Source organism: Oncorhynchus keta, chromosome 24 (assembly GCF_023373465.1).
Source record: "Oncorhynchus keta strain PuntledgeMale-10-30-2019 chromosome 24, Oket_V2, whole genome shotgun sequence".
NCBI lineage: Eukaryota > Metazoa > Chordata > Actinopteri > Salmoniformes > Salmonidae > Oncorhynchus > Oncorhynchus keta.
The window spans coordinates 43,275,341-43,303,001 of record NC_068444.1 but is presented as its reverse complement, the minus strand read 5'-3'; the positions used below and the strand labels follow the sequence as shown (position 1 = coordinate 43,303,001).

Below are 27,661 nucleotides of genomic sequence, written 5' to 3'. Positions count from 1 at the left end.
CCCTCATATCTGAGGCTATTATATAAACAGCGTTATGGTAATGTGGCCACACCGTCTCCCATGAGCTTCCCCAAGTTGTGACAAACGGACCAGTTCGTAGCTGGATTCTTCACCGATCTTTTATACTTTCTCCGGAACATGCTATTTGTTCGTACCTCAAGTTCTGTGAGGTGGAAGGATTTCATTTGTTCTGCATGAAAATCTACTCTCTCTATACTGTGTGGCCATGTGGCAGGGTCTTCTCAGGAATTTATGACCTCTGACCACAGCAGCCTAGTTGAAGGGGGCAAGGGGGAGGCAGGGAGTGGGGGATGGGGTTGCTATACCCAAAGAGGCCAACGTCATGACATAATCATGGAATTTTTATTAGGTTATATAGGCTATATTACCTCATATGCCTGTTGCTTGTCACCACCAGCAACACCTCTTCTGGTGCCAGCTGTGTCAGTGTACTGGGCACAGAGAGACGGCACAGTGTCTCACACCTTCATAGACAAAGCATCCATAAAGCATTTGAGTGCTTCAGGGCTTGCACAGCATCAATGCTTCTTTTCTGCAGGTCTGCAAAAAGAATGTCCAGCTGGGGTAGTATGTGCTGGAACAAATCAAGGAAAATAAATTGCATCCTTGTTCTAAAACATCCTTGTAAGTCCCTTGGCCGATCTGACAGTGATATTGGAATGCTTTCAAAGCACTCCAGTACATCATCTTTGTTTTTGTGCATAGTGTTTACAACACGGATCTGGAACTTCAATGGTCTAGGATGCGTGGGAGAGTGTGCCACTGCTGTCCACCACATTGGTCATTTTGTGGGAATGTGAGAAAAAGGTTGAGCCCACTTAAATCTGTGAAAAATACACAAGCCTATGTAACTGCTGATGCTGCTTTTTACATCACCAGATTGAGTTGGTGTGCGTAACAGTGGAGAAAGTAGGCATTCGGGTATATGTCTTGAATTTCGTCTTAATGCCAGTTGAACCACGCATCACCCTTGCCCAGTCATATTTTTGAGGGTTAGGGTTAGGCTAACCCCTTGTCTGCTGCTTGCTCTGGAAAATGTAGGCCCAGGTTTTCAGGAAGAGGCTTGCTGATGGTATCTGCATTGGTGCCTCCTTCCAATTTTGCGAATCCCCAAAATCCCTCCATGTAGCTTAAACAATTGTCTCATCCGCTTGTATGGACATGAAGTCAACTCCTATACAATCTGTCCTTGGATTGTGGTGAGATTAATGTCCAGTAGCTCATTCTGTATGGTTTTGAATGTGCCTTTAAAAACTGTTGCATTTTTCAATTGCGCTTTCATTGACCTGTCCAGCGATGACACAAAATCAACAAGTCCCCTAAACACTCCCGGGTCCTCTGATTCTTCTGTTTCATGTCCCCTAACTGCCAGCTCAAATATGCCACAGAACTTGACACAGTCAGTTAGCTTGGATAAAAAGTGCCGATTCTCATCAATTTCCTCGTTGTGTTTCTGAATACTGACATGATAGAATTCTTCCAGCTGTGTTGCGATGTTAGCTTTACCTAGCATGGCTAGCTTCAGTGAGCATTCCAGGTGTTCTCTGCTTGTTTCATGTTTTTTAACTAGCTTGGCAAAGTGCTTCAGGTCACTCCTTCCTGTTTGTCCATGACATGTTGCCCTGTCCACTAGCATCTGATTAACGGAATAGAAGGCAGGCGAAACAAAACAAATGCATAACAAATAATTTTCAACCAGGGAGTTGCGACACGAAAGTCAGAAATAGCGATATAATATGTGCCTTACCTTTGAAGATCTTCTTCTGTTGGCACTCCAAAATGTCCCAGTTACATTACAAATGATCCTTTTGTTCAATAAATTCCTTCTTTTATATCCATAAAATCTCAATTTAGCTGGCGCGCTTCAGTCATTAATCCACTCGGTTACCTTCCTTCAAAATGCATACAAAATGAATTCCAAAACTTATCCAAACAAGTCAATCAATGTTCGTAATCAATCCTTAGGTACCATAATACGCAAATGAACAACATTTAAGACAGAATTGCTATTGTTTTTACCGGAGATAAACAAAAAGAACGTGCTCTCTCGACCATGCCCTTGGAAATACTACAGCCAAAATGGGAGCCACTAGAAAAAATACAACTTCTCCCTCATAATTACAAAAACCAACCTGAAACTCTTTCTAAAGACTGACATCTAGTGGAAGCCCTAGGAACTGCAATCGGGGACAATTTCGCCCTATTATAAAAGTGCCAGGCATTGAAATCAGTGGTATGCTGATTATTATTATTTTTTTGTATATTTTTTTAATGGTTTGTCCTCTGGGACAAACGCCTGCCATTTCAGTTCTGTTGTACTCTGACATTATTTTAACAGTTTTAGAAACTTTTGAGTTTTTTCTATCCAAATCTACCAACTATATATGCATATCCTAGCTTCTGGGCCCGAGTAGCAGGCAGTTTACTTTGGGCACGCTTTTCATCCGGACGTCAAAATTCCGCCCTCTATCCCAAAGAAGTTAACAATAGTTGGAAAAATGATTTGTGTCATGCACAAAGTAGATGCACTAACCAACTTGCCAAAACTGTAGTTTAACCATATTTTTTGGAATGGTTGAAACACTTAGGTTTGAGTCATTAAAATTTGTTTTTTTGAACTTCCGACTTCAACTGTACATGACACTTTCAAAAATGCCATTTATTTTTCAAATTGGCAGGCATTATGCATACTCAACCACGAAAATGATACTGCTTTATATTTTTCTGAGTTTTAAATTTGTCACACTCCATTTGGCATAAGGAATCGGAATGATATTGATTTATAATTTGCTAATTTGCATTTAGGCTTGAATGTCACAGGTTTTTTATTTGTAGGTCACAATTTATGGATGTTTTTTACATGTATTCTTGTTGGTCAATGAACAAGTGTGAATAAGGTCTATTGGGGTGATTCTTTTTTTGCATTTTTGTCATATTTTTGCTGGGGAAAATCATGATGAAAGTGCCAATTTTAGGCCCTTTTTAGACCTACTGTATATGCATCTAATACCCTATGATCTGTGAACTGTACAAATGACGAGTGTCTAGATTTTGAAGTACAATTTTTCACATTCATTGAACATTAAAAGTATTAATATTACCATCTCAAAATTACCCATTTTGGTAATTTTTTTGAACAATATAATCTTCAAGCACGTCAAATGTTCAGTGGGTTGTCTTGGATTTTTAAAGATGTTACCGATTTTATACATAGAAATTTACATTTATGTCATTAACCAATCACAGCCCTACTTTAGGATTGCACATTCAGCAAATCACCAACAGAGGGAGTTCCCTTTGAATCCATTTTCCCATTCACTGTGTTGGTTGGGCTAATAGAATTGATCATCACTTCAAAATTAGCAGAGAGCCCACTGGAAATGTGATGTAATTGTAGAGTATATTGTTTCAAACAATATGCCTCAAAGTGAACAAAATCTCAAATGTGACGGCTAGTGAATCTGAGACCAGATTTTATGAATGAACACACACACACCCACACACACACACACACACACACACACATTTCATACAGAAACTCCATGCCTGGTTTCACAATGGCAAAAGGGAAGGGAACATCAGGGGAGTCTGAATGTCGTACATTAGTTATCTCTCCTGTTTGAAGATGAAACTAAAACAATGGTAGCTAGCCGCCGAACACTGAATGCTAACGAGGTGATAATGTGACCTTGCTAGCAAGCTATTTTCGTCATGTTACCTCAGGAAGAGAAACTTAACATGAATTCCTGACACCACGCAATAACATTGTTTATACAGAATGTGACTAATATTGACATTAAAGTACAATGTTTTCAGAGGTTACAAATTCAATTTTTAGTGATTTAATGTTTATTTATTTTTAAAATACATTTAAAATGTGGAGAGTGGGAGAGAACAAAGCCTACCTTGTTCTGAACGAGCTCACGCACACAGTGCTGATGTCACACACTCATAATCAAAAAGGGTACTTTTGAGATTTATTTAGAGTCTAGACATACTCCAGTATAATGACACCAATATGTTTGTATGGTTCATGGATAATAATGTCTTAAAGCAGACATGTATAAAAGAGGTCGTCATGGGAAATGGATCCCTGGCTTTCCAACTCTATGTATAAATACATTTTCAAAAATGTAGCCTTGCTCCGAATGGATCCAAGGACAGTCAAACCCGTTCCTGAAAAGCCAGGTGAAAAAAAAAAAACAGACCCAAACAGACCTGTGCCCATTCGGTTCCGAGAGACCCATTCTGATCTGAATGTACAAAGAGAGCGAAAACTCCGACCAGGCCAGCGCCATCAATATATCAATATTGGCCAGATTATTCTTTCTTTTGCATCAGTGAAAAAGGCCTCTATCATCAGCACAATCAACAGTAGCCTAGGACAAGGCTCCTCTCACTCTCTTTCCCTCTTCAGCTGGACCTGGCCAGCCTAAGCTATATGGTTTTTATTGAGTTTCAATTTGCTGTCACACATAATAAGCTCACACAGTTCTCATCACCTCCTACAGTGCATTCAATTAACAGAGGACCGGTCCAGTTGGTAAATCAATTTTAATTGCACATACCTGAGACTCATGGCAATTATATTAGACCAGGCCCAGATCTGAGACAAAATTTCAGAATTTAGTACCTGGACCCACTTGGGTCTGGATCGGATATCAGATCGTTTCTCAAAAATGTTTTGTGATGCAAATGTCAAAAGCATGTCAAACATCCTTTCTTCCAAATTAAGTTTCTGTGAGAATTGACAGAACAATCTGAGATACAACAAAAATTGACTGAACATTTTTTCTGTAAGGTATTTATATTCTTCAGAATCAGTTGGTATGTATCATTAATTTAAATGACAAGTAGGCTGGGTCATTCCAATAATAGAGTGCCTTCTTGGTAGGAGATCGGAAAATAAATGTCCTGTTTTGTGGCATTTCGCGAAGGCTCTATGTTATACTGATCGCGGTTGTTTTGGCTCATGTTTTTGAGCGTGTAGATGCAGTACGGTTGTCCTTGTTGGATAGGGCCATTGGATGTCTTTCAGCTATGTTTCTGTTGGCGATTTATTGCTAAATATACAAGTTGACAAAACATTTTCCAGTTTCTGAAAAGCTACTACTCACGTGGGGTGTGATTTGTGCTCTAGCCCCATCCCTACCCCAAGGCAGGCTTTAAGAATAATGGAATCGGACACTAACCACACAATCCATTGGGAAAAGCAGAAAACTCAAATCAAATCTAATTTTATTTGTCACATACACATGGTTAGCAGATGTTAATGCGAGTGTTGCTAAATGCTTGTGCTTCTAGTTCCGACAATGCAGTAATAACCAACAAGTAATCTAACAATTCCAAAACTACTGTCTTATACACAGTGTAAGGGGATAAAGAATATGTACATAAAGATATATGAATGAGTGATGGTACAGAGCAGCATAAGCAAGATACAGTAGATTGTATCGAGTACAGTATATACATATGAGATGAGTATGTAAACAAAGTGGCATAGTTAGTGGCTAGTGATACATGTATTACATAAGGATGCAGTCGATGATATAGAGTACAGTATATACGTATGCATATGAGATGAATAATGTAGGGTATGTAACATAATATTAGGTAGCATTGTTTAAAGTGGCTTGTGATATATTTTACATAATTTCCCAGCAATTCCCATTATTAAAGTGGCTGGAGTCGAGTCAATGTCAGTGTGTTGGCAGCAGCCACTCCATGTTAGTGGTGGCTGCTTAACAGTCTGATGGCCTTGAGATTGAAAAACAGCTTCTGTCTCTCGGTCCCAGCTTTGATGCACCTGTACTGACCTCACCTTCTGGATGATAGCGGGGTGAACAGGCAGTGGCTCGGGTGGTTGTTGTCCTTGATGATCTTTATGGCCTTCCTGTAACATCGGGTGGTGTAGGTGTCCTGGAGGGCAGGTAGTTTGCCCCCGGTGATGCGTTGTGCAGACCCCACTACCCTCTGGAGAGCCTTACGGTTGTGGGCGCAGCAGTTGCCGTACCAGGCGGTGATACAGCCCGCCAGGATGCTCTCGATTGTGCATCTGTAGAAGTTTGTGAGTGCTTTTGTTGACAAGCCGAATTTCTTCAGCCTCCTGAGGTTGAAGAGGCGCTGCTGCGCCTTCTTCACGATGCTGTCTGTGTGAGTGGACCAATTCAGTTTGTCTGTGATGTGTATGCCGAGGAACTTAAAACGTACTACCCTCTCCACTACTGTTCCATCGATGTGGATAGGGGGGTGTTCCCTTAGTTTTGTTGACGTTGAGTGTGAGGTTATTTTCCTGACACCACACTCCGAGGGCCCTAACCTCCTCCCTGTAGGCCATCTCGTCGTTGTCAACCCTGGTAGGTTGACATGACAGCAACAAACGCTGATACTACACATCCAACTATATCTGACCAAATGATGAAAGGCAGTGTGGAAGAGGTGAAAAAATGATTGTCTATCAACTTTGACAAGTCACCGGGGTCTGACAATCTGGTAGGAAAATTAATGAGGATAAGACAGGCGATATTGCCACTCCCATTTGCCACATCTTCAATTTAAGCCTACTAGAAAGTGTGTTCCCTCAGGCCTGGAGGGAAGTTATTCCGCTACCCAAGAATAATAAAGCAACCTTTACTGTCTCAATTAGCCAAACAACCAGCCTGTTACCAACCCTTAGTACACTTCTAGAAAAAATAGTTTGACAAGATACAATGTTATTTCACAGTAATCAAATTGACAACAGACTTTCAGCATGCTTATAATAGGGAAGGATACTCAACAAGCACAGCACTCAACAAGCACAGCACTCAACAAGCACAGCACAAATGGCTTATAATTGGCTCAGAGAAATTGATGATACAATTATTGTGGGGGCTGTCTTGATAGATTTCAGTGCAGCTTTTGACATTATTGATCACAGTCTGCTGCAGGAAAAACATGTGTTTTATGGCTTTACATCCCCTGCTATATTGTGGATAAAGAGTTACTTGTCTAACAGAACACAGAGTGTGTTCTTTAATGGAAGCCTCTCCTTCATAATCCAGGTAGAATCAGGAATTACCCAGGGCAGCTGTCTAGGCCCCTTACTTTTTCAATCTTTACTAACGACATTCAGTAAAGCCAGAGTGTGTATGTATGTGGATGACTCAACACTATAGATGTCAGCTACTACAGCGACTGAACACTTATAGAGCTGCAGTTCATTTCAGAGTGGGTGGCTAGGAATAAGTTAGTCCTAAATATTTCTAGAACTAAAAGTATTGTATTTCGGACAAATCATTTACTAAACCCTAAAACATCAACTAAATCTTGTACTAAATAATGTGGACATTGAGCAAGTTGAGGTGACTAAACTGCTTGGAGTAACCCTGGATTGTAAATGGTCATGGTCAAAACATATTGATACAACAGTAGCTAAGATGAGAAGTCTGTCCATAATAAAGCGCTACTTCTTAACAACACTATCAACAAGGCAGGTCCTACAGGCCCTGATTTTTGTTGCAGATAGACTACTGTTCAGTTGTGTGATCAGGTGCCACAAAGAGGGACTTGGGAAAATTGCAGTTTGATCAGAGCAGGGCAGCATGGCTGGCCCTTAGAAGTACATGGAGAGCTAACATTAATGACATGCATGTCAATCTTTCATGGCTCAAAGTGGAAGAGAGATTGACTTCATCATTACTTGTTTTTGTAAGAGCTGAATGTACCGAGCTGTCTGTTTTTAAAATACTAGCACATAACTCAGACACCCATGCATACCCCACAAGACATGCCACCAGAAGTCTCTTCACAGTCCCCAAGTCCAGAACAGACTATGGGAGACACACAGTACTACACAGAGCCATGACTACATGGAACTACTGTATATTCAACATCTTGAAGTAGAATCAGTTTTAAAAAGCAGGTAAATATACACCTTATGGAACAATGGGGACTGTGAAGAGACACACACAAAAAGGTACAGACCCATTCCTACGCACAAGTTGTGATAATGTTGTATGGTGGTATTGAACCACCTCTGTTGTGGATATGTGCTGGTTTAGGGATGTTGTATAATGTACTGTTATCTTTATCTCATTCAGTACAAACATAGTTCACTGTTTTTATTTGGAATGTGGGTGCTTTGGTGTATTTGGATCCCTAATACATACAAATACAAATTGTTTTCCTCGTTGATGTCGAGTTTACTATTGCAACCTTTTGATGGCGATTTAGTTCATAATTCAAATCTGCTCTGTAGGCTAGTTGCTGAGGGTCGACTTTTTCTGTTTGCACTGCGAGAGAGCGCCGTTAACTGCTTGATATCGTTGCACCACAGTATTTGTTGTCTATGTAAATTAGAATGACATTTTTCTGCTGTTAACGTTGATAGCCGTACATTGTTGCTATGGATAAAATGGTGGCTGGCCCAGCGGCCACGACAGTTTGATATTTCAATTACGTCGCGGAGTCTGGCTTTAAGGGAGTTTAGGTGACATCAAATTTTGTTCAAAGTCAGCGGATCAATAAGGACACATGAAAATGTAAGTAACATTTTATCCTGAATGAAAAGATTGTCAAGACATCATAGTGTAATGCAAAGGCTACATTTGAAAGGGCAACACAAGTACTTACCTGCCAAGTACTTTGTTTGTGTAATATTTTATATTGCAAGTTCAAGAGATGAAACTCTGGGAGAGGTTGTAGTTGCTGAGGCATGTGTGTTTGTCTAATTGATGAGCAGGAGTGTGGGTGGCAGCTTATCTGCTGACTGGCCACATTATTTATTGAATTGGGTCCATCTCATGCCAACAATGAAGCCTCTGCCGCCCCCTCTCCCAACAGAACAATAGCAACACACACACCAAGCGGTAGAACCCTCTAGACTGGTCATGGTGCAGTTGTAGCCTTTTTTTTTATATTTCTAATAGGTTGTTTACTGACTGCTCATTGTACTTCAGGCCAATGCAGCCCTCCAGGGTGCTTCATCCACTACAATGTATTCAGTTAAAAGCAATGTGCCAAATAGGTATGCCAGTGGATCATTCTAGATATTAACAGGACATTTGTCCTTTTTCCCCCCAACTTGTCTTTCAGCCCGTGATAGGGAGTTATGTCTGAGCAGCAGTTGTCAAATGAGCTCCTATTGCATGGCTAGACATGTGCTCTGACATGCTTTCTGATTTTGCATTTGTCAGATCATTTTAGGTACATGCATGACCAAGTATTAACTAGATGTACATGTTCTATTTTTAGAAAAATGTTCAGACTTGCTTTAGCTCTTTTAAAAGTATTTTTGTGGCAGAATATAGTCCAAGTGAAATTTTAGAAAAATAATTGTTCTGATTACGTTGATAAACTACTATATCAAACTCAACTTTGTATTGTGTGGCAGGCAGATCACACATTTCATCAGAAATAACTACTCAGACTACACTTTTATTCACTCTCCTATTAGTATACCACAGTATGTGAAACCTGTAATTACAGTGTACAGAAGACCCTTGGCATTAAGTACAGAAGGCATTGATGACGTTTTTAAAGGGAAGTTTCAAAAGATTTCTACTTCATATTCATCATCTCCAGCACCACCCCAACATCAACATATGTGAAAATGGCACATATATCCAATGACATTGTCAACCAATTAAGAGGCAATTGATTGTGTGTTGTAGTGGGCACACATAATGTACTTTTTCACTTAAGTTTCCATGTACCGAATAAAAATCTAAAGTTCAAGGTGTTTTCAATTCTATCGATTATTTTTATTTGTTTATTTTTTGATCACAAAACTGTTGTATTTAAATAGTAAATGTGCCTACTCTGGTCTTGGCATGTCTGCCAACAGCTCGCAGATACAGTGCAGGTAGGCTAGTCTACATGAGATTATTATGGATAAGAGAATACTTTTAAATTTGTAAATGGCAGTCAAGCATCGATCATCAGAATCAGACCCTCGATATTTATTGTAAATGAGCGTCAAGATCACCGTGCATTTTCACCACCATGTAAAGTTCATAATTGATTTAATGTATAGCCTAATAAACTGCATAGTTTCCCGAGTCGTCGTAGTGGGAGGACCATATACGATATCATCGCGTAACTCCAAGTTTACTTCAATATGATGGTTATTATACACAACATGAACAAAAGTATGTGGACACCTGCTTGTCGAATATCTCATTCCAGAATCATGGGATTTAATATGGAGTTGTTCCCCCTTGGCACTGTGATAGACTGCATCCAGGTTGCTGAGTAGTGTATTGGAAGCTATTTTGTAGATGACATCGCTCAAGTCGAGAATCGGCAGGAGAGTCAGTTTGACGAGGGTAAGTTTGGCGGCGTGAGTGAAGGAGGCTTTGTTGCGAAATAGAAAGCTGATTCTAGATTTGATTTTGGATTGGAGATGTTTAATATGAGTTTGGAAGGAGAGTTTACCGTCTAGCCAGACACCTAGGTATTTATAGTTGTCCACATATTCTAGGTCAGAACCATCCAGGGTGGTGATGCTAGTCGGGGGGGCGAGTGCGGGCAGCGAACGGTTGAAAAGCATGCATTTGGTTTTACTAGCGTTTAATTAATGTCCACCTGTGTGCAATCTTAACTTATTATGTGACTTCTGAAGGTAATTGGTTGCAACAGATCTTATTTAGGGGCTTCATAGCAAAGGGATGAATACATATGCACGCACGTCCAAGTGGGAAAGGGCAGTGCGGAGTGTGATTGCTTCATCTGTGGATCTGTTGGTGCAGTCTCCGAATTGGAATTGGTCTAGGGTTTCTGGGATGATGTTGATGTGAGTCATGACCAGCCTTTCAAAGCACTTCAAGGCTACCGACGTGAGTGCTACGGTGCAGTAGTCACTTAGGCAGGTAACCATCACTTTCTTGGGACAGGGACTATGGTGGTCTGCTTGAAACATGTTGGTATTACAGACTCTGTCAGGGAGAGGTCGAAAATGTCAGTGAAGACACTTGCCAGTTGGTCCACGCATGCTCTGAGTACACATCCTGGTAATCCGTCTGGCCCAGTGGCCTTGTGAATTTTGACCTGTTTAAAAAGGTCTGGCTCACATTGTCTACGGAGAGCGTGATCACACAGTCGTCCGGAACAGCTGGTGCTCTCATGCATGCTTCAGTGTTGCTTACCTTGATGCGATTAATAAAAGGCATTTAGCTCGTCTGGTATGCTTGCGTCACTGGAGAGCTCGCGGCTGGGTTTCCCTTAAGTCTATAATCGTTTGCAAGGCCTACCACATCCGACGAGTGTCATAACCGGTGTCGGAGGATTCAATCTTAGTCCTGTATTGATGCTTTGCCTGTGTGATGGTTCGTCTGAGGGCATAGCGGGATTTCTCATAAGCGTCTGGATTAGTGTCCCGCTCCTTGAAAGCGGCAGCTCTAGCCTTTAACTCGGTGCGGATGTTGCCTGTAAACCATGGCTTCTGGTTGGGATATGTACGCACGATCACTGTGGGGATGACGTTGTCGATGCACTCATTGATGAACCGTTGACTGAGGTGGTATACTCCTCAATGCCATTGGATGAATCCTGGAACGTATTCCAGTCTGTGCTAGCAAAACAGTCCTGTAACGTAGCATCCGCGTCATCTGACAACTTCCGTATTGAGCGAGTCACAGGAATCAGAAGGATAGAATTATGGTCAGAAAGCCATAACACATCAGTTTTTCCAACAGCAGAAGATGGATAATGTCAAAATCCACACTGAAGTCTAACAAAACCAGCCCCCACAATCGTTTATGATGAGTTTTTTTTCAGCCAATCGGACATTTGTGTAAGTGCTGTCCTTGCCTATAAGGGTGCTGAATGTCTCTTGTCAATTTATGTAAACTGTAAAATAGCATTGTATCTGGTCAAACACCATTTTTAAAAACTTTTGCTTCCCTCCAAGCCCGAGGGCACTATTTTCTAGAAGGCTTTAATTGAAGATATGGGAAATAGGATTGGAAATATCGTCCGCTATTATCCTCAGTAATTTTCCATTCAAGTTGTCAGACCCCAGTGGCATTGGCATGTTGTCCGGACCGCAGTCTCTATGGGGTACCACAGGGTTCAATTCTCGGGCCGACTCTTTTCTCTGTATATATCAATGATTTCTCTCTTGCTGCGGGCGATTCCCTGATCCACCTCTACGCAGACGACACCATTCTGTATACTTCTGGCCCTTCCTTGGACACTGTGCTAACTAACCAAACAAGCTTCAATGCCATACAACACTCCTTCCGTGGCCTCCAACTGCTCTTAAGACCTCCTTAAGGATCGGCCCCTTCAATTTTCGTCTAAAATGACATATCCAAAACTGCCTGTATCTCAGGCCCTGAAGCAAGGATATGCATTTTCTTGGTACCATTTGAAAGGAAACACGTTGAAGTTTGTGGAAATGTGAAAAGAATGTAGGAGAATATAACACATTCGATCTGGTAAAAGATAATACAAAAACTTTTTTGGGTTGTACCATTTTATGACATACAAGAGAGGCAATATTGTATTATTCCAGCCCAGGTGTAATTTTGATAGTGCGTATATTTGCAAAATTTGAGACTGATTCAATGAACCATTGTATTTCTGTTCAAAATTTTGTATCAAGAGTGCCTAATTTGTTTAACTTTTCATGTTCAGAAAAAAAATAAACAAACATGTTTGGTGTTCACAAAGTCATGGGTCAGATGAGACTAAAATTTAGTTTTTTGGACATCAAGGAAAACACTTTCTGGCACAAACCCAACACCTCTCATCACCCTGAGTTAACCATTTTTAACAATGTTATTCATTGGCAGGGACTGGGAAACTGGTCAGAATTGAAATAATGATGGGTGGCACTAAATACAGGGAAATTCTTGAGGGAAACCTGTTTCAGTCTTCCAGAGATTTGAGACTGGGATGGAGGTTCACCTTCCAGCAGGACATTGACCCCAAGCATAGTGCTAAAGCAACACACTAGTGGTTTAAGGGGAAACATTTAAATGTCCTGGAATGACCTAGTCAAAGCCAGACCTCAATCCAATTGAGAATCTGTGGTATGACTTAGATTACACTACACCAGTGGAACCCATCCAACTTGAAGGAGCTGGAGCAGTTTTGCCTTGAAGAATGGACAAAAATCCCAGTGACTAGATGTGCCAAGCTTGTAGAGACATACCCCAAGAGACTTGCAGCTGTAATTGCTGCAAAAAGTGGCTCGACAAAGTATTGACTTTGGGGGGGTGAGTAGTTATGCACGCTCAAGTTTTCTAATTTAATTTGTCTTATTTCTTGTTTGTTTCACAATAACTATTCAAATTATACAAACCCCCTAAAAATACATTTCAATTCCAGGTTGTAAGGCAACAAAATAGAAAAAATGCCAAGGGGGTGGAAAGTTTCTCAAGCCACTGTACTTGAGAATACTGTTCATTGACAACAGCTCAGCGTTCAACACCCATAGCGCCCACAAAGCTCATCAGTAAGCTAAGAATCCTGGGACTAACGGACCACCCACTAGTAGTAAGGGTAGGCAACAACACATTTGTCACTCTGATCCTCAACACTGGGGCCCCTCAGGGGTGTATGCTTAGTCCCCTCCTGTACTCCCTGTTCACACACGACTGCGTGGCCAAGTACGACTCCAACACCATCATTAAGTTTGCTGACGACACAACAGTGATAGGCCTGATCACCGACAATGATGAGCCTTTAGGAAGGAGGTCAGAGAACTGGCAGTGTGTTGCCAGGACAACAACCTCTCCTTCAATGTGAGCAAGACAAAGGAGCTGATCGTGGACTACAGGAAAAGGAGGGCCAAACAGGCCCCCATTTACATCAACGGGGCTGAAGTGGACGGGGCTGAAGTGGAGCTTGGTGTCGCCAAGTCTAGTTCCAAAAGGCTCCGTAACAGCTTCTACTACCAAGGCATAAGACTGCTGAACAATTAATTAAATGGACACCCGGGCTATTTACATTGATTCCCCCCCACCCCCTTTGTTTTTACACTGCTGTTTTATTATCTATGCATAGTCATTTTACCCCTACCTACATGGACAAATGACCTCGACAAACCTTTATACCTGTTGTATATAGCCTCGTTATGTTATTGTTACTTTATTATTAAAAAACAAATCGTAACTATTTACTTTAAATATATATTTACCCCTTTTTCTCCCCAATTTCGTGGTATCCAATTGGTATTTAGTTTTGTCCCATCGCTGCAACTCCTCTACGGACTCAGAGGCGAAGGTTGAGAGCCATACGTCCTCTGAAACACAACCCAGCCAAGCCTCACTGCTTCTTGACACGACGCCCGCTTAATCCAAACAGGTTCTTGCTCTATTGTCATTAAAGATCCATGAGCACGTATTTCAAGAGTAAGGATGAGAACCCTGGTGTTCTGGCTTAAATTTCCAACTTGCCCCTCATCATGGCCATTTTTACATTTGAGTCATATAGCAGATGCTCTTTGCAACTTAGTTAGTGCATAATCATCCTCAGCTTCCAGTTTGGTCATTCAGCCCCTCTTTTCCCCCTGCAGATATTGCCTAAGTTGTTGCTATAAATGACAGTGTCAGTGTCATCGCATGGTCAAATATGCTTGAAACAAATACATGGCTGATTACTATTCATCATTCTCTCTCTGTTCAGGCGATGAGTGATGGAGCCGGGTTCGGTGGTCCGTGCCGTGTTTGAATTCCTGCCCAGCGTCTCTGAGGAGCTGCCCCTCTTCACTGGTGACGTCATCGAGGTGCTCAACGTGGTGGATGAGTTCTGGTTGCTCGGAAACAAGGATGGAGTCACAGGTGTGGGTCAGGATTTGAGATTAGAGGTCACAAATTATCTCTGCCCAGATTAAAGAATCGCATCAATCAATCAAATTTTATTTATATAGCCCTTCGTACATCAGCTGATATCTCAAAGTGCTGTACAGAAACCCAGCCTAAAACCCCAAACGGCAAGCAATGCAAGTGTAGAAGCACGGTGGCTAGGAAAAACTCCCTAGAAAGGCCAAAACCTAGGAAGAAACCTAGAGGAACCAGGCTATGTGCATCACTGATCTCTCCTTGTCTCCTATGACTTGTCTTTTCTTCCTCCTCTTTCTCATCTCAGTTTTTTGCTCCATCTCCCTCCAGGCCAGTTTCCCAGCACTTTTGTGGAATCAGTCACCATCCCCAGCACCAAACCAGAGGATAAACTGTATGTGTGTATCAATGACTTCTGTACTGCAAAGCCAGGGAGCCTACCCCTGCAGAGAGGTATGTGCAAGCACACACACACACACCTCTTTACTAGTACATAAATAGATGCTCACTTCAAAAAGGGGAGAAAATGGTGCTCTCCAATGAATCAAAAGTTTGGGTATGTGGGTCTTACTAAAATGCGAGCAAGAATTGTGCTCCTGAAAAATAATCCCCTCAGAAAGTTGACAGAGGCGCACACAATGTGGAAGCAGATAGCTAGGCTAATTCTATCCATAGCGAGTCAGTGGTTATGTGCTTGTAATGCTAACATTAGCTGTATTGGCGCATGCAAACTACTTACTTAAGAAATACATTCATTGAAAATGTTCTCCTCGAGCTCCATCTAGCTAGCTGCCAATTTTGTGTCTGGGGGGGGGCTCTGGATGGGTTTCCTGCGTGTCCCATTTCTGCCAAATTTTGGAACCCAACCGATTCTAGTATTGTGTGCAGACATGCCAGAACATTGTAAATGTGGGAGGCAACCCACATGAATGAGCTCAACTGAACCGTAGGATCTCATGTGAAAGGACAGGGATGCAGTATTATTGACAACCAGTGACCATTCCGGAAAACAGTTTCTGAATGCTGGTAGTTAACTTCTCTGGCGCAGGCTATCCGCTAGCGACCCACCTTGACAACATCTGGTGAAATTGCAGAGCGCCAAATTCAAAATACAGAAATGATCATGATAAACATTCGTAAAAGATACAAGTGTTATACATCTGCTTAAAGATTAACTTTTTGTTAATCCAGCCGCTCTGTCAGATTTAAAAAAATGCTTTACTGCGAAAGCATACCATGGGATTATCTGAGGACAGTGCCCCGCTTATAAAAGCATACAAACATTTTCAGTCACACGCTCAAACCAGCTCTGGTTCATTCTACAGTCCATTTACGAAATGGTCTCATTCCTCCTAATATTTCAGAAAACAAGCCTGAAACAATGTCTAAAGACTTATGTCTAGTGGAAGCCATAGGAACTGTAATCTGGGTCCTAACCCATTACATACTGTATAGGCATTCCATTAAACTACACACATCAAAAATATCCCACTTCCTGGATGGATTTTCTTCAGGTTTTTGCCTGCCATATCAGTTCTGTTATACTCACATACATTATTTTAACAGTTTTGGAAACTTTAGAGCGTTCTATCTATTCTATTATATGCATATCCTAGCTTCTGGGCCTGAGTAACAGGCAGTTTACTTTGGGAGCGCTTCTCATCCAGATGTCGAAATAGTCTGTAAACAAACTGAAAGGGTGCATCCTGCCACCTGGAGGGTGTTGTCTGAACAGGAATAAAGACAAGGTTGGTGATTTACTGCCAGCTGAAGTTATGGAATATTTGTTCAAGAGTATAATTCATTGGCTAATTTCTCCTGATGATCTGGATATGATTGTGATCTTTCCTTAACCCTTAGTAAGTCCCACCCAGTTGACTACTTATAAATGGTGAAAGTAATGGTGCTACAGATCCTGGTTCAATACCTGTGCCGGCCTTGAATGTAAGACCCATGAGATGACACTAGGTTTTTGGTTTCTCTCCCTCTAAAAACAGAAATAAAATATTCTAAATAACAAACTGGCTTTAGTTACAAATTAGTAATGCCCCATGTTCAAAAATTGCCTGTTTCCTCACTAATTTTACTTATTTGAAAACTAAACTCTTTTTTTATTTTTTTAAACAAAGCAATTTATTATTATTAATTTAGAATTATATAAAAGCCCTGTGGACATTTTCACAGATATATTATTAACCCTGTTATTAGCAGGACAATATATTTTGGTCATGGCTCCCAAGTGGTGCACAATGGGATTGCCTTGCAGTTCTCCAGCTGTATCCACTGAAACAGCGGTGGCTGCAAAAGGTTCAATGCAAGTGGCATTGGGATGGCCCGCAGATTCGTGCACAGAAGACGGACCTAGCCCATGGGGAGGGGGGTTCGAACCCCACCCCGCCCCACTGGGTAGAACAGAGCAACAATTTTTAAGGAGCATTGCACTAATCATGGCGCTGACTAGGGAAACGTTCCTTCTGTTCTTAGTGCCAGTCTGCACGTTCAAACTAAAACAATGTAACTAATAACAGTGGGAAAAATGCCCCTTTTTAGATTGTTATTAAATATTAAGGCATTTGACCTCTCACTAAAGGTGTCACTCAGAAGTTATACTTAAATCCGAACTGGATTTAACGAAAAATTACATGAAAAGCACACATTTGTATATCCCAAACTCAAAGGTAATTGGAAAGTTGGATACAAATTATTTGTGACATTGGGGTTACAATAAAGAATGTAAACAAGATGCTGTGTTTTTATTTACAGTAGTGATGGACAGCTGGTGGCATTTTGAAAACAGATTTTCAAACACTTGTAGCCCGATTAGCAGGACAATAGACTCTTCATATCCCGGCTACTGTAGGTGTGAACATCCCCCTACCTGCAAAAAATGACATTGTGACCAAAGAGAACAGACGAAATGGACATTGTTTTCATCAAGCCAGCTTCTTTCTATGGTGCTACCCGTTCCAGGGTTTGGACCGTAACCACAAGAGGACTTGAAAATTAGCCGGAGCTGAGAGGATCACCAAAACTAAAGGTATTTTTTATATTTATTTTTATTGCCTATCAATGTGTAGGTTTACTGTGTAATAAAATAGCTAATTAAATAAATAAAAACATTACAAAAAAATATTGTGTAATAAAAACATGAATGGTTTTTTTTCCAGAGTATACAAACATGCCTACAACCATCCGTGGAGATCAGTGGACAAAGGGCTGGACAATGGGCCTCACCGAAAAAACACATGGTTGTCAAGAAAGCGGTTAGTTTTTACTAGATTCTTAATGTGAACAAAGCATTTGTGTGTTGGAGTCACTTTTTAATTCTTATTCGATCTACCGTTTCTATCATAGGCCACTGTAATCGATGGGGGCTCAGGGCTGTACCATTCTGCTCATATGATGAAGGTGCATATGGATCAGATTCAAACTTTGAAGAGTGAGATACTTACCCATGCCGGTGTGTCAGGTACACCTGTGAGCTCTGGAACTCCACCTCCGACAGGCGGAGTCAACATACCTGGCGGGTTCATCAAGTTGTCTGTTCCATTCTGTGACATTTCCATTCCTCTTCTGACAACATAACCAGGCACAACTGCTCACCAGGCACAGCAAGGGCCGTCTGGACCATCGTGCTGTTCTGCTATAGCCTGATAAACAAATGCAGGGGGCTTATATCTTCAAAATGCTTTATTATCCAAATGTAAAAGCATAAACTGTACACTACTGTATTTCTTCATCAGCATCTTTATGCTTTCGGTAACAAATAAATAATGATGAAAATACATGCTAAATGCTGATTTAATATTTGTTTTATTTAGTTATGGATCCATAATGAATTACTAAGGGAATAAAGATCACTGAATTGCAGAAATATTGGAACAAAACTGTCTAATGAAGGTAAACATTGTTGCTTACTGGAAAATACTTGTTGTATAGTGTCATTATGGCTAATAGCAAGGCTATATTTTGGCATTTTGGGCGGCGCACAATTGGCCCAGCGTTTCTCTCCCTCTAAAAACAAAAATATATTATTTTGTCCTTTATTCAGATTACATTTGTTCTCTTTGTTTTATAAAACAAACAAAATAATCTCAAATAGCGTTATATATTATCAAATTAATGACTGTCATATAGCCTCGGCACCTATGTAATGCTGAGTGACACTCATTCATGGTCTTGGATCAAAATAAGTAAGTACCAACATTCTTTCTGATAGGGTTTAATAAAGAAATGTTTTATTTATCCTGACCTGGACACCATGTACAGTATTATAATAGCCCATTATGGACTATTAGCAGGACAATATACCTTTACCAACACCTCTCTGTATTTTGATACTTTGTGGATGGGGGCTCCCACAGTGCAAAACACATTGCTACAGATGCAGGTTAGATACCTGTGCCGGCTGCCACCGGGAGACCCACGAGGTGGCTTTTGGTTTTAATTTAGAATCCTCCAATCCTCTGTAATTATTGGCGGAGAGTCACGTCATATTTTTCGATATACTGTAGCCTTACGTAGGCGACATGAGTCTCACTAGTGTTGAGTAATGTGCTGTTAAACCTCTTAAACCCCCCCCTACTTTTTTCAATTTCCGCCTGAAGACATACCCAAATCTAACTGCCTGTATCTCTGGCACAGAAGCAAGGATATGCATATTCTTGGTACCATTTGAAAGAAAACACTCTGAAGTTTGTGTAAATGTGAATTGAATGTAGGAGAATATAACACAATAGATCTGGTTTAGATAATACAATGAAAAAAAAACATGTTATTTATTTGTATTGTTGTATCTTTAAAATGAACCAGATAAAACCAACATTCGGGTAGGATGATGGGGCCAATTTCAGTGAAAAATATAAGAGGGCAACAGTACTTGTGCAAAGTTTCAGAATGATAACTTCCAAAATGAGTGTGCTACATGACATTTATCATGAAGTCACCCAGGTGTCACACACAAGTAGCCCAAATGTACCCAAGTGGCCAAATTGGTGAAGGTATACATTTTGACACAACTATATACAAAATGCCAAAATGGTATTCTAACACACGCCCAAAAAAAAAAAAAATGGAGAGAAAAATATGAAGAAAAAAATATATACATTTACAGACATGGGCAACTATTTACACACTTTAAATATTTGGAAGACCCTCAGTCCTCTATCAAATCATATGTATTTATATAGCCCTTCATACATCAGCTAATATCTCAAAGTGCTGTACAGAAACCCAGCCTAAAACCCCAAACAGCATGCAATGCAGGTGTAGAAGCACGCTGGCTAGGAAAAACTCCCTAGAAAGCCCAAAACCTAGGAAGAAACCTAGAGAGGAATCAGGCTATGAGGGGTGGCCAGTCCTCTTCTGGCTGTGCCGGGTGGAGATGCCAAGTGGTGATGCAGCCAGTCGATATGCTGTCAATGGTGCAGCTGTTGAACTTTGAGGTGCCATGCAAAATCTTTTCAGCCTCCTGAGGGGAAAGAGACTGGCCAAATAATAATCACAGTGGTTATAGAGGGTACAACTGGTCAGCACCTCAGTTGGCTTTTCATAGCTAAGCATTGAGGTAGAGACAGCAGGTGCGGTAGAGTGAGTGAGGGATAGAGAGAGGGTTGAAAAATCAGGTCCAGGATTGGGTAGCATGTCTGGTGAATAGGTCAGGGTTCCATAGGCAGAACAGCAGAAACTTGATCAGCAGCACGACAAGGTTGGATATTCTGTGAACAGGAAGAACACTCAAGTCGAGTATCGTGACTAAAGCCTGGCAAAACATGATGCATGATGGGAGAGCACTAGCAAGCCAGTGACTTAGGGTTAAAGGCAGAGAATCCCAGTGGAGAGGGGGGAGCCCACCAGGCAGACAGCAAGGGTGGTTTGTCACTCCAGTGCCTTGCCATTCAACTTCGCACCACGGAGCCAAACTACACTCAATCATAAGACCTACTGAAGCGATATGTTTGCAGTAAAGAGTTAAAGGATGAAACAGAGTCTCTCTCACGTGGATCGGCAGACCATTCCATAAAAATGTAGCTCTATAGGAGAAAACCCTGCCTCCAGCCCTGTTGAACCCCAGTATGTTGATTTCTTCATCTCTAAATTTGTGCCAGCATTGCCAGCCTTTTTAGGAGATACCAGGGATGTGCTTAAGATAATCAATAACTATAGATGCGACACCAAAAGCATCTTGGTAACACTTGACGTTCAGGCACTCTACACTAATATTTCACAGTCTTATGAGTGCTCTCTCGCTATCTCAACGCTAGACCAGAGTGTGTCTTACCTCTCTAACTTTATTCGGTCTCTCATTGAAAAAGCCCTCGCATCAAATTACTTCCATTATGCGGGCAGTTTCTGCCAATGGGTTTGGGGTATTGTGATGGGAGCTCCATTCGCTCTTAACTATGCAAATGTATTAAAGGGACACTGGGAGGAGACTTTAATTTATGATGTCCAGGAAAAACTCATATTTCCAGAATGTTGCCCTTAGGAAAATATACATATATGACAACCTACTGGTATGGAATTGTACTGACGCTCTCCTCTGAGTTAATTTCTTATATCAATTTATCTGAACCAATCTCAAATTCACAGTAGACACAAGTAGGGGAGAAAATAAGATTTCAGTCCACAAAAACAAAACAACTAATTGGAGTGTACTATCTTCTGCAAGGCGCAGAGTAGGCACAGACTTTTCCGTGCAGACAGTAACCACCTGGTACACCTTAAGCGGAACATACCGGTGGGTCAATTCCGAAGACTCTGACCTAACTGCAGTACCGACATAGATTTAGAGTGCAAAGCTAATGATATGCCAACCAGGTTCCCGCCACGCAGGTATGATAAGAATGTCATTGAACAGACCTATACCTGTGCTAGAGAGGAGACTGAACATCAGTCTACTCGCTGGCACGAATAGAAACCGGGACAGCCCATGTGCCGGTCGCGTCAAATCTATCGTGTTGAAACACTGGAACATCCTCAAAAGTGATCCAAATCTATGAGAGTTCACAACATTGCCCCCTTGCCTTTGTTTTCAACTTGTGTGGAATCTAGCCGATTCCAATATCCACACAATGCAGCTACCCAAGAAGTGACACATGGTTCCCAGGCCTGCCCAATGGTAATTACAAGTGTGGCCACTGTACATTGTGACAATACGACCAATACAAACGTTTTTTAAAACGGAGAGAATACAAAATGCAAAGCTTCATTAATTGTAGCACCACAAATGTCATATACTTGGACAAATCATACAGGTCATTATGATGGCGCCGGAGGAGATAGCTACCGTTTTAAGGGCTCCTAACCAATTGTGCTATTTTGTGTGTGTGTGTTCACGTTATTTGTAACATATTTTGTAAATGAATGTTTCTGACACTGTGTCTTATGACCGAAAAGAGCTTCTGGATATCAGGACAGCGATTACTCACCTCGTACTGGACAAAGAGTTTTTCTTTAACCTCATAGTCTACCAATACCGGATCCGGGTTCGTGACTACCGCTCAAGCTCATTAGCATAACGCACAATGCGAAAAAATATTCCTAAAAATATTTAACCTCCACACATTAACAAGTAAAGCTCAAATGAAAGATAAACAAGTTGTATATCTATCTACCCAGCAAGTCAGATTTCTAAAATGTTTTACGGCGAAAACATAGCACATATTTATGTCAAACCACCACCGCAGACATAGCTCATTAGCATAGCCAAGTAGGAAAAAATATGCAATCAACAAACGCAGGATTAAAAAAAAAATCATTTCACTAACCTTTTGAAATCTTCATCAGATGACAGTAATATAACATGTTACACAGTACATTCATTTTTTTTCAATAATCTGCAATATATATCCATAAATCTCTGTTTACAATGACGCATCGTTCAAAAAATGCTACTAAAATGTCAGGAGAAATGAAATAGCTCCGGCAGATAACGTAAGCTAACAAGGAATACACATCATAAACTTTGACTAAATATGCATGTTTTACATATGTATAGGAAGATACACTTCTTCTAAATGCAATCGCTGTGTTACATTTATTTTTAACGTTACAGGATGCGTTCACTAGGCTATACTATGAGACATTTACATTACATTTACATTTAAGTCATTTAGCAGACGCTCTTATCCAGAGCGACTTACAAATTGGTGCATTCACCTTATGACATCCAGTGGAACAGCCACTTTACAATAGTGCATCTAAATCTTTTAAGGGGGGTGAGAAGGATTACTTTATCCTATCCTAGGTATTCCTTAAAGAGGTGGGGTTTCAGGTGTCTCCGGAAGGTGGTGATTGACTCCGCTGTCCTGGCGTCGTGAGGGAGTGTGTTCCACCATTGGGGAGCCAGAGCAGCGAACAGTTTTGACTGGGCTGAGCGGGAACTGTACTTCCTCAGTGGTAGGGAGGCGAGCAGGCCAGAGGTGGATGAACGCAGTGCCCTTGTTTGGGTGTAGGGCCTGATCAGAGCCTGGAGGTACTGAGGTGCCGTTCCCCTCACAGCTCCGTAGGCAAGCACCATGGTCTTGTAGCGGATGCGAGCTTCAACTGGAAGCCAGTGGAGAGAGCGGAGGAGCGGGGTGACGTGAGAGACAGCGCTCAAAAAGTAGCATTCTGGCTCCTCTACCTTGGAGTCGACAGAAACCCAAAATTAACACATAAATATTCCCTTACCTTTGCTGTTCTTCCATCAAAAGACCTGGAAGGGATTATACTTTTCAAGTCTGCGTCTTTCGGTTCTCAAAATAGCCACATTTCGGTCGAAATGTAGGCAAAATTCAAGTGGATGCGCACCAAAACGTCTAAATTATATAATATATGTCGAGTTAACTTGTCAAACTAACTTCATAATCAAGCTTTAACATGTTATAAAGGTGTACAGCAATTTTGAGAACGAACAGAAACACAGGCACCGTTCAATCGATCTTGGAAAAAAGAGAGGACTTGACCATTGCGCACATAAAAGTGACTGTTTTTTTTGAGTGACTGGGAGCTTACCGCATGCTCAAACTCTCGCGAGCGGGCGATTCTCACAATGAGAAGCCCCATTGAAAGCTGAGATCGCGCTGAACACGTAGGGACTCTTCCCAGAGCTGTGACTGTTTGGGGAGGGTGTTTGCGATGACGTCAAAGGTGGGCCAACTTTTCAGATGACAAGAGATAGTTTGGCAGAATGCATGTTCTGAGAGTTCTGCTTTACATAGAGACAAAATTTAAACGGTTTTAGAAGCTTTAGTGTTTTCTATTCGATAATATTTTTTATATGCATATATTAGCAATTTTGGGAAAAATATTTTCAGTTTACTATGGGCACGCACTTTCTCCAAAAGGGGCAGTATAGAGCAAGAGTTCTAAGAGGTTAACGAGTTGGACATGGATAACGTACAGCTGGCTGGGTTTTTGGTCCATCGGCAAGGTTGTTTTTGTGGACTATAAGAACGGGGCAGCAGGTAGCCTAGTGGTTAGAGCGTTGGGCCAATAACCGAAAGGTTGCTGGTTCGAATCCCCAAGCTGAAGGTAAAAACCCACTGTTCCCCGGGTAGGCCATCACTGTAAATTATTTGTTCTCAACTGACTTGCCTAGTTAAAGGTTAAATAAAGCGGTTGTTGCTCCTAGGTAAGGCTATGGGTGGCGGTCTGATTTCCCTTCATTCAGAGCCAGACCATTATTCCTCATCCACCAAACTTTACAGTTGGCACTATGCATTGGGGAAAGTTCTCCTGGCATCTGCCAAAACCAGATTCCTCCGTTGGACTGCCAGATGGTGAAATTCAAGATTCATCACTCAAGAGAACATGTTTCCACTGCTCCAGAGTTCAATGGCGGCGAGCTTTACACCACTCCAGCGGATGCTTGGCATTGCGCATAGTGCTCTTGGGCTTGTATGCAGCTGCTCAGCCATGGAAACACATTTCATGAAGCTCCTGACCAGTAGTTGTTGTGCTGACATTGCTTCCAGAGGCAGTTTGTAACTCGATAGTGAGTGTTGCAACTGCGCTTCAGCACTCGGCTGTGCCGCTCAGCCGTTGTTTCTCCTAGATGTTTCTGCTTCACAATAACATCACTTACTGGGGCAGCTCTAGCAGGGCAGAAATGATCTGAATCTCTTCGAGTCGATCATATGATTCCACAAATTAATCTTCACGTGGATGGTTCGTGCACCTCTCTTATACTGGGTAATTTCTATGACTTCTGCTGGGAAGCTGTTGACAACTAAACCCATGCATCACACAGTTGATTAAACTCTGGCAAAAAAAAATATTTTATAATTCCCATCGTTAAGTTTCAAATGAAATCACAGTGCAAATTACAGATAAAGGTAGGTAAGAGGTTAAAGAGATTAAGCCTTGAGACATGGATTGTGTTTCTGTGTCATTCAGAGGGTGAATGGGCTAGACAAAAGATTTAAGTACCTTTTGAACAGGGTATGGTAGTAGGTGGCTGGCGCACCAGTTTGTGTCAAGAACTGCAACACTGCTGGGTTTTTCACGCTCAACAATTTCCCTTTTCGGTCTGATCCTCGCACACTGAATGACGATTACTGTAAGGAATTATTTCCAGATAATAATTTAAAAAAGGAAATTAAACAAATGTACAGAAAGATCAGTGTGAAGGCCAAATTAGAGGATGAATGTTTTGAGGCTATTAAATCTTTTCAGTCTGGAAAAACCTTGATGGCATACTTGATGGCATACGTGTCGAGGTATAGCCTTTTTTTATATACTAAAAAGTCCATTGTTAGCTTGTTTTAACTATCCCTATGGAAATGGTAGTCTGCCAGATACTCCTCAGGAAGGTCTATTATTAAAACAAGACCCAGATGGCAAATATAAAGATCCAGTTTATCTTAAAAACTGGATGCCTCTTACACTTCAATGTTGTGATGTAAAAATTCTTGCAAACTGCATAGCACTCAATGAATTAAAAAGGTTTTTACCAGGTATTGTTCATCCTGATCAGACAGGTTTTCTACATGGATGATACATTGGAGATAATATACGACTACTACTACTAGAAATAACAACAGAACATCATGAAACATCTAAGAAGCCAGGTCTGGTATTTATAGCGGATTTTAGAAAAGGCCTTTGATGAAGTAATACTGGATTTTTAATGCCTGGATTTTTAATGCCTGGATATCACAAAATATATGAGCTCTCCACAATGAATTTCAATAGAAAACTTAGACATAGAAGATCCTGCCCTATTTAACTCCTTAGTCATATCTCAGTTTACTCACTTACTTATGGCACTGCCTATTCCTGATGATTCATTGTTCAAATCATGTGAGCAAAAAATATTTTGCTTTATCTTGGACGCTAAACCAGACAACTCATGCCTATCTATATAATTAATATGAATTGGGTGGGTTGAGATGATTAAATATAAAAGCACTAAACCTCTCTCTGAAAGGTTTACTTCAACCCTAAATGGTTCTCAGATAGATTACTAAGAAAAGCTCATCCATTGTTTAAAAATTGCCTTTTTGCCTTTGTGCTGATTGTCATTTCTAATTTTTGATGAATTAAAAATAAAACATTTTTCAAAGTATCTCTCTTTTTCAAACAAGCATTGCAGAGCTGGCTACAATGTCATCCCCCTGAAAAGATAGGACAAATATTATGGCAACTCAAATGTTCTGGTTGATAAAATAGCTGTAGTTATGGGAAAGATGTTTGAAAATGTATATTTTTTTTAAATGTAAATTGGACTGGTGGAGTTATGTTTTTCATGGCAAGGTCTGCTCAATCCAAGATTACAACCAATTTATTACTGCATTACCCCAAAAATGGAGGAGGCAGGTGGCATCGGCAGGTGGTAGGGAACTGGTCTGTCTGCCCAATATATAAAGGATCAAATCTGGTGGAGGAATAAAAATAGCATAAATAGGAAAGTATACCAGTTTCATTTGAGGACCAGGATGTTGACAGCTGTGCCATACAGATTGCAAGATTTTTGATTCCATGGTACAGGGTGTATGAGTTGGTATGTGACTCACCACCTGGATTTGGTGTTATGTAGCAACATTTGAAATTGTGTTTTTCCATTGGATATAAGTAAAGACTCAGAGCTACAAAATGGTATGACATACAGTGCATTTTTGAGGAACAATGGGAAAGTAATTATGCTTTGAAAGTTGATCAACTTGTAACCTCACTTGAGAAAATGGACTTTGAATGTTTTTGTATCAAGTGAAGTTGTCTACACCCATTCAGCAATGTTCACACCCTCTTAAGCTTTAGCCCCACCCATCTCGTTTCGCTCTGTGTTCAGAGTGCACACTTGACACTCTAGCCGATTATTTGGTTACCTCTGGAAAACATGAATACAGCCTAACCAGCTCTGCTGGCAACAATTTCATTGTGCTTTTTTTGACGACGTTTTCTGACACCGGCCATATTCAACGGGTGTTGTACACTTTAGCTTATGACATGTAGATAGCTAGGTAAACAATGAAGCGAGCTAGGTAAACAATGTGTAAGATCGCACATGTCACGTTAGCTAACGAGCCAGCCAGCTAACATTAGCTAGTTAAACAACAATGAACATAGTGCCCTGCATGAATCTACTGCGAGCTAACCAACCATTTTCAATGTTAGCTAGCTAACATTAGGCTCTAACTAGCAGAGCAAATGGTTCTGGGATACGAATAATGTCATACACGTAATGTTAGCTTAGGAGCCAGCCGGCTAACGTTAGCTAGCTAGCTAACAGTTCACTTTAGCTTGAAATGAAACCACTTTCTGTCAATTGGAAATGTGTAATATCTGAAAATGTAGCTAACTAGACTATCTTACCCATCCGTATAAATCATCATGCATGATGGACGTGTCTCCCTGTCACGGATGCCATGCCACGGTTGCCCTTAGTT

General features: G+C 41.0%; 1 protein-coding gene across 2 annotated transcripts in view; it reads left to right on the top strand.

Annotated features, from left to right (window-relative positions):
• Positions 1-27,661, top strand: part of dnmbp (dynamin binding protein) — a 117,945-nt gene that overhangs the window by 10,331 nt on the left and 79,953 nt on the right. For both annotated transcript variants that reach the window (XM_035734846.2, XM_035734845.2), the window contains exons 2-3: positions 14,635-14,789; positions 15,120-15,242. In XM_035734846.2, coding sequence (XP_035590739.2) covers positions 14,645-14,789; positions 15,120-15,242 — 268 coding nt within the window. In that variant the 5' untranslated portion in view covers positions 14,635-14,644. The remainder of the gene's footprint in view (positions 1-14,634; positions 14,790-15,119; positions 15,243-27,661) is intronic.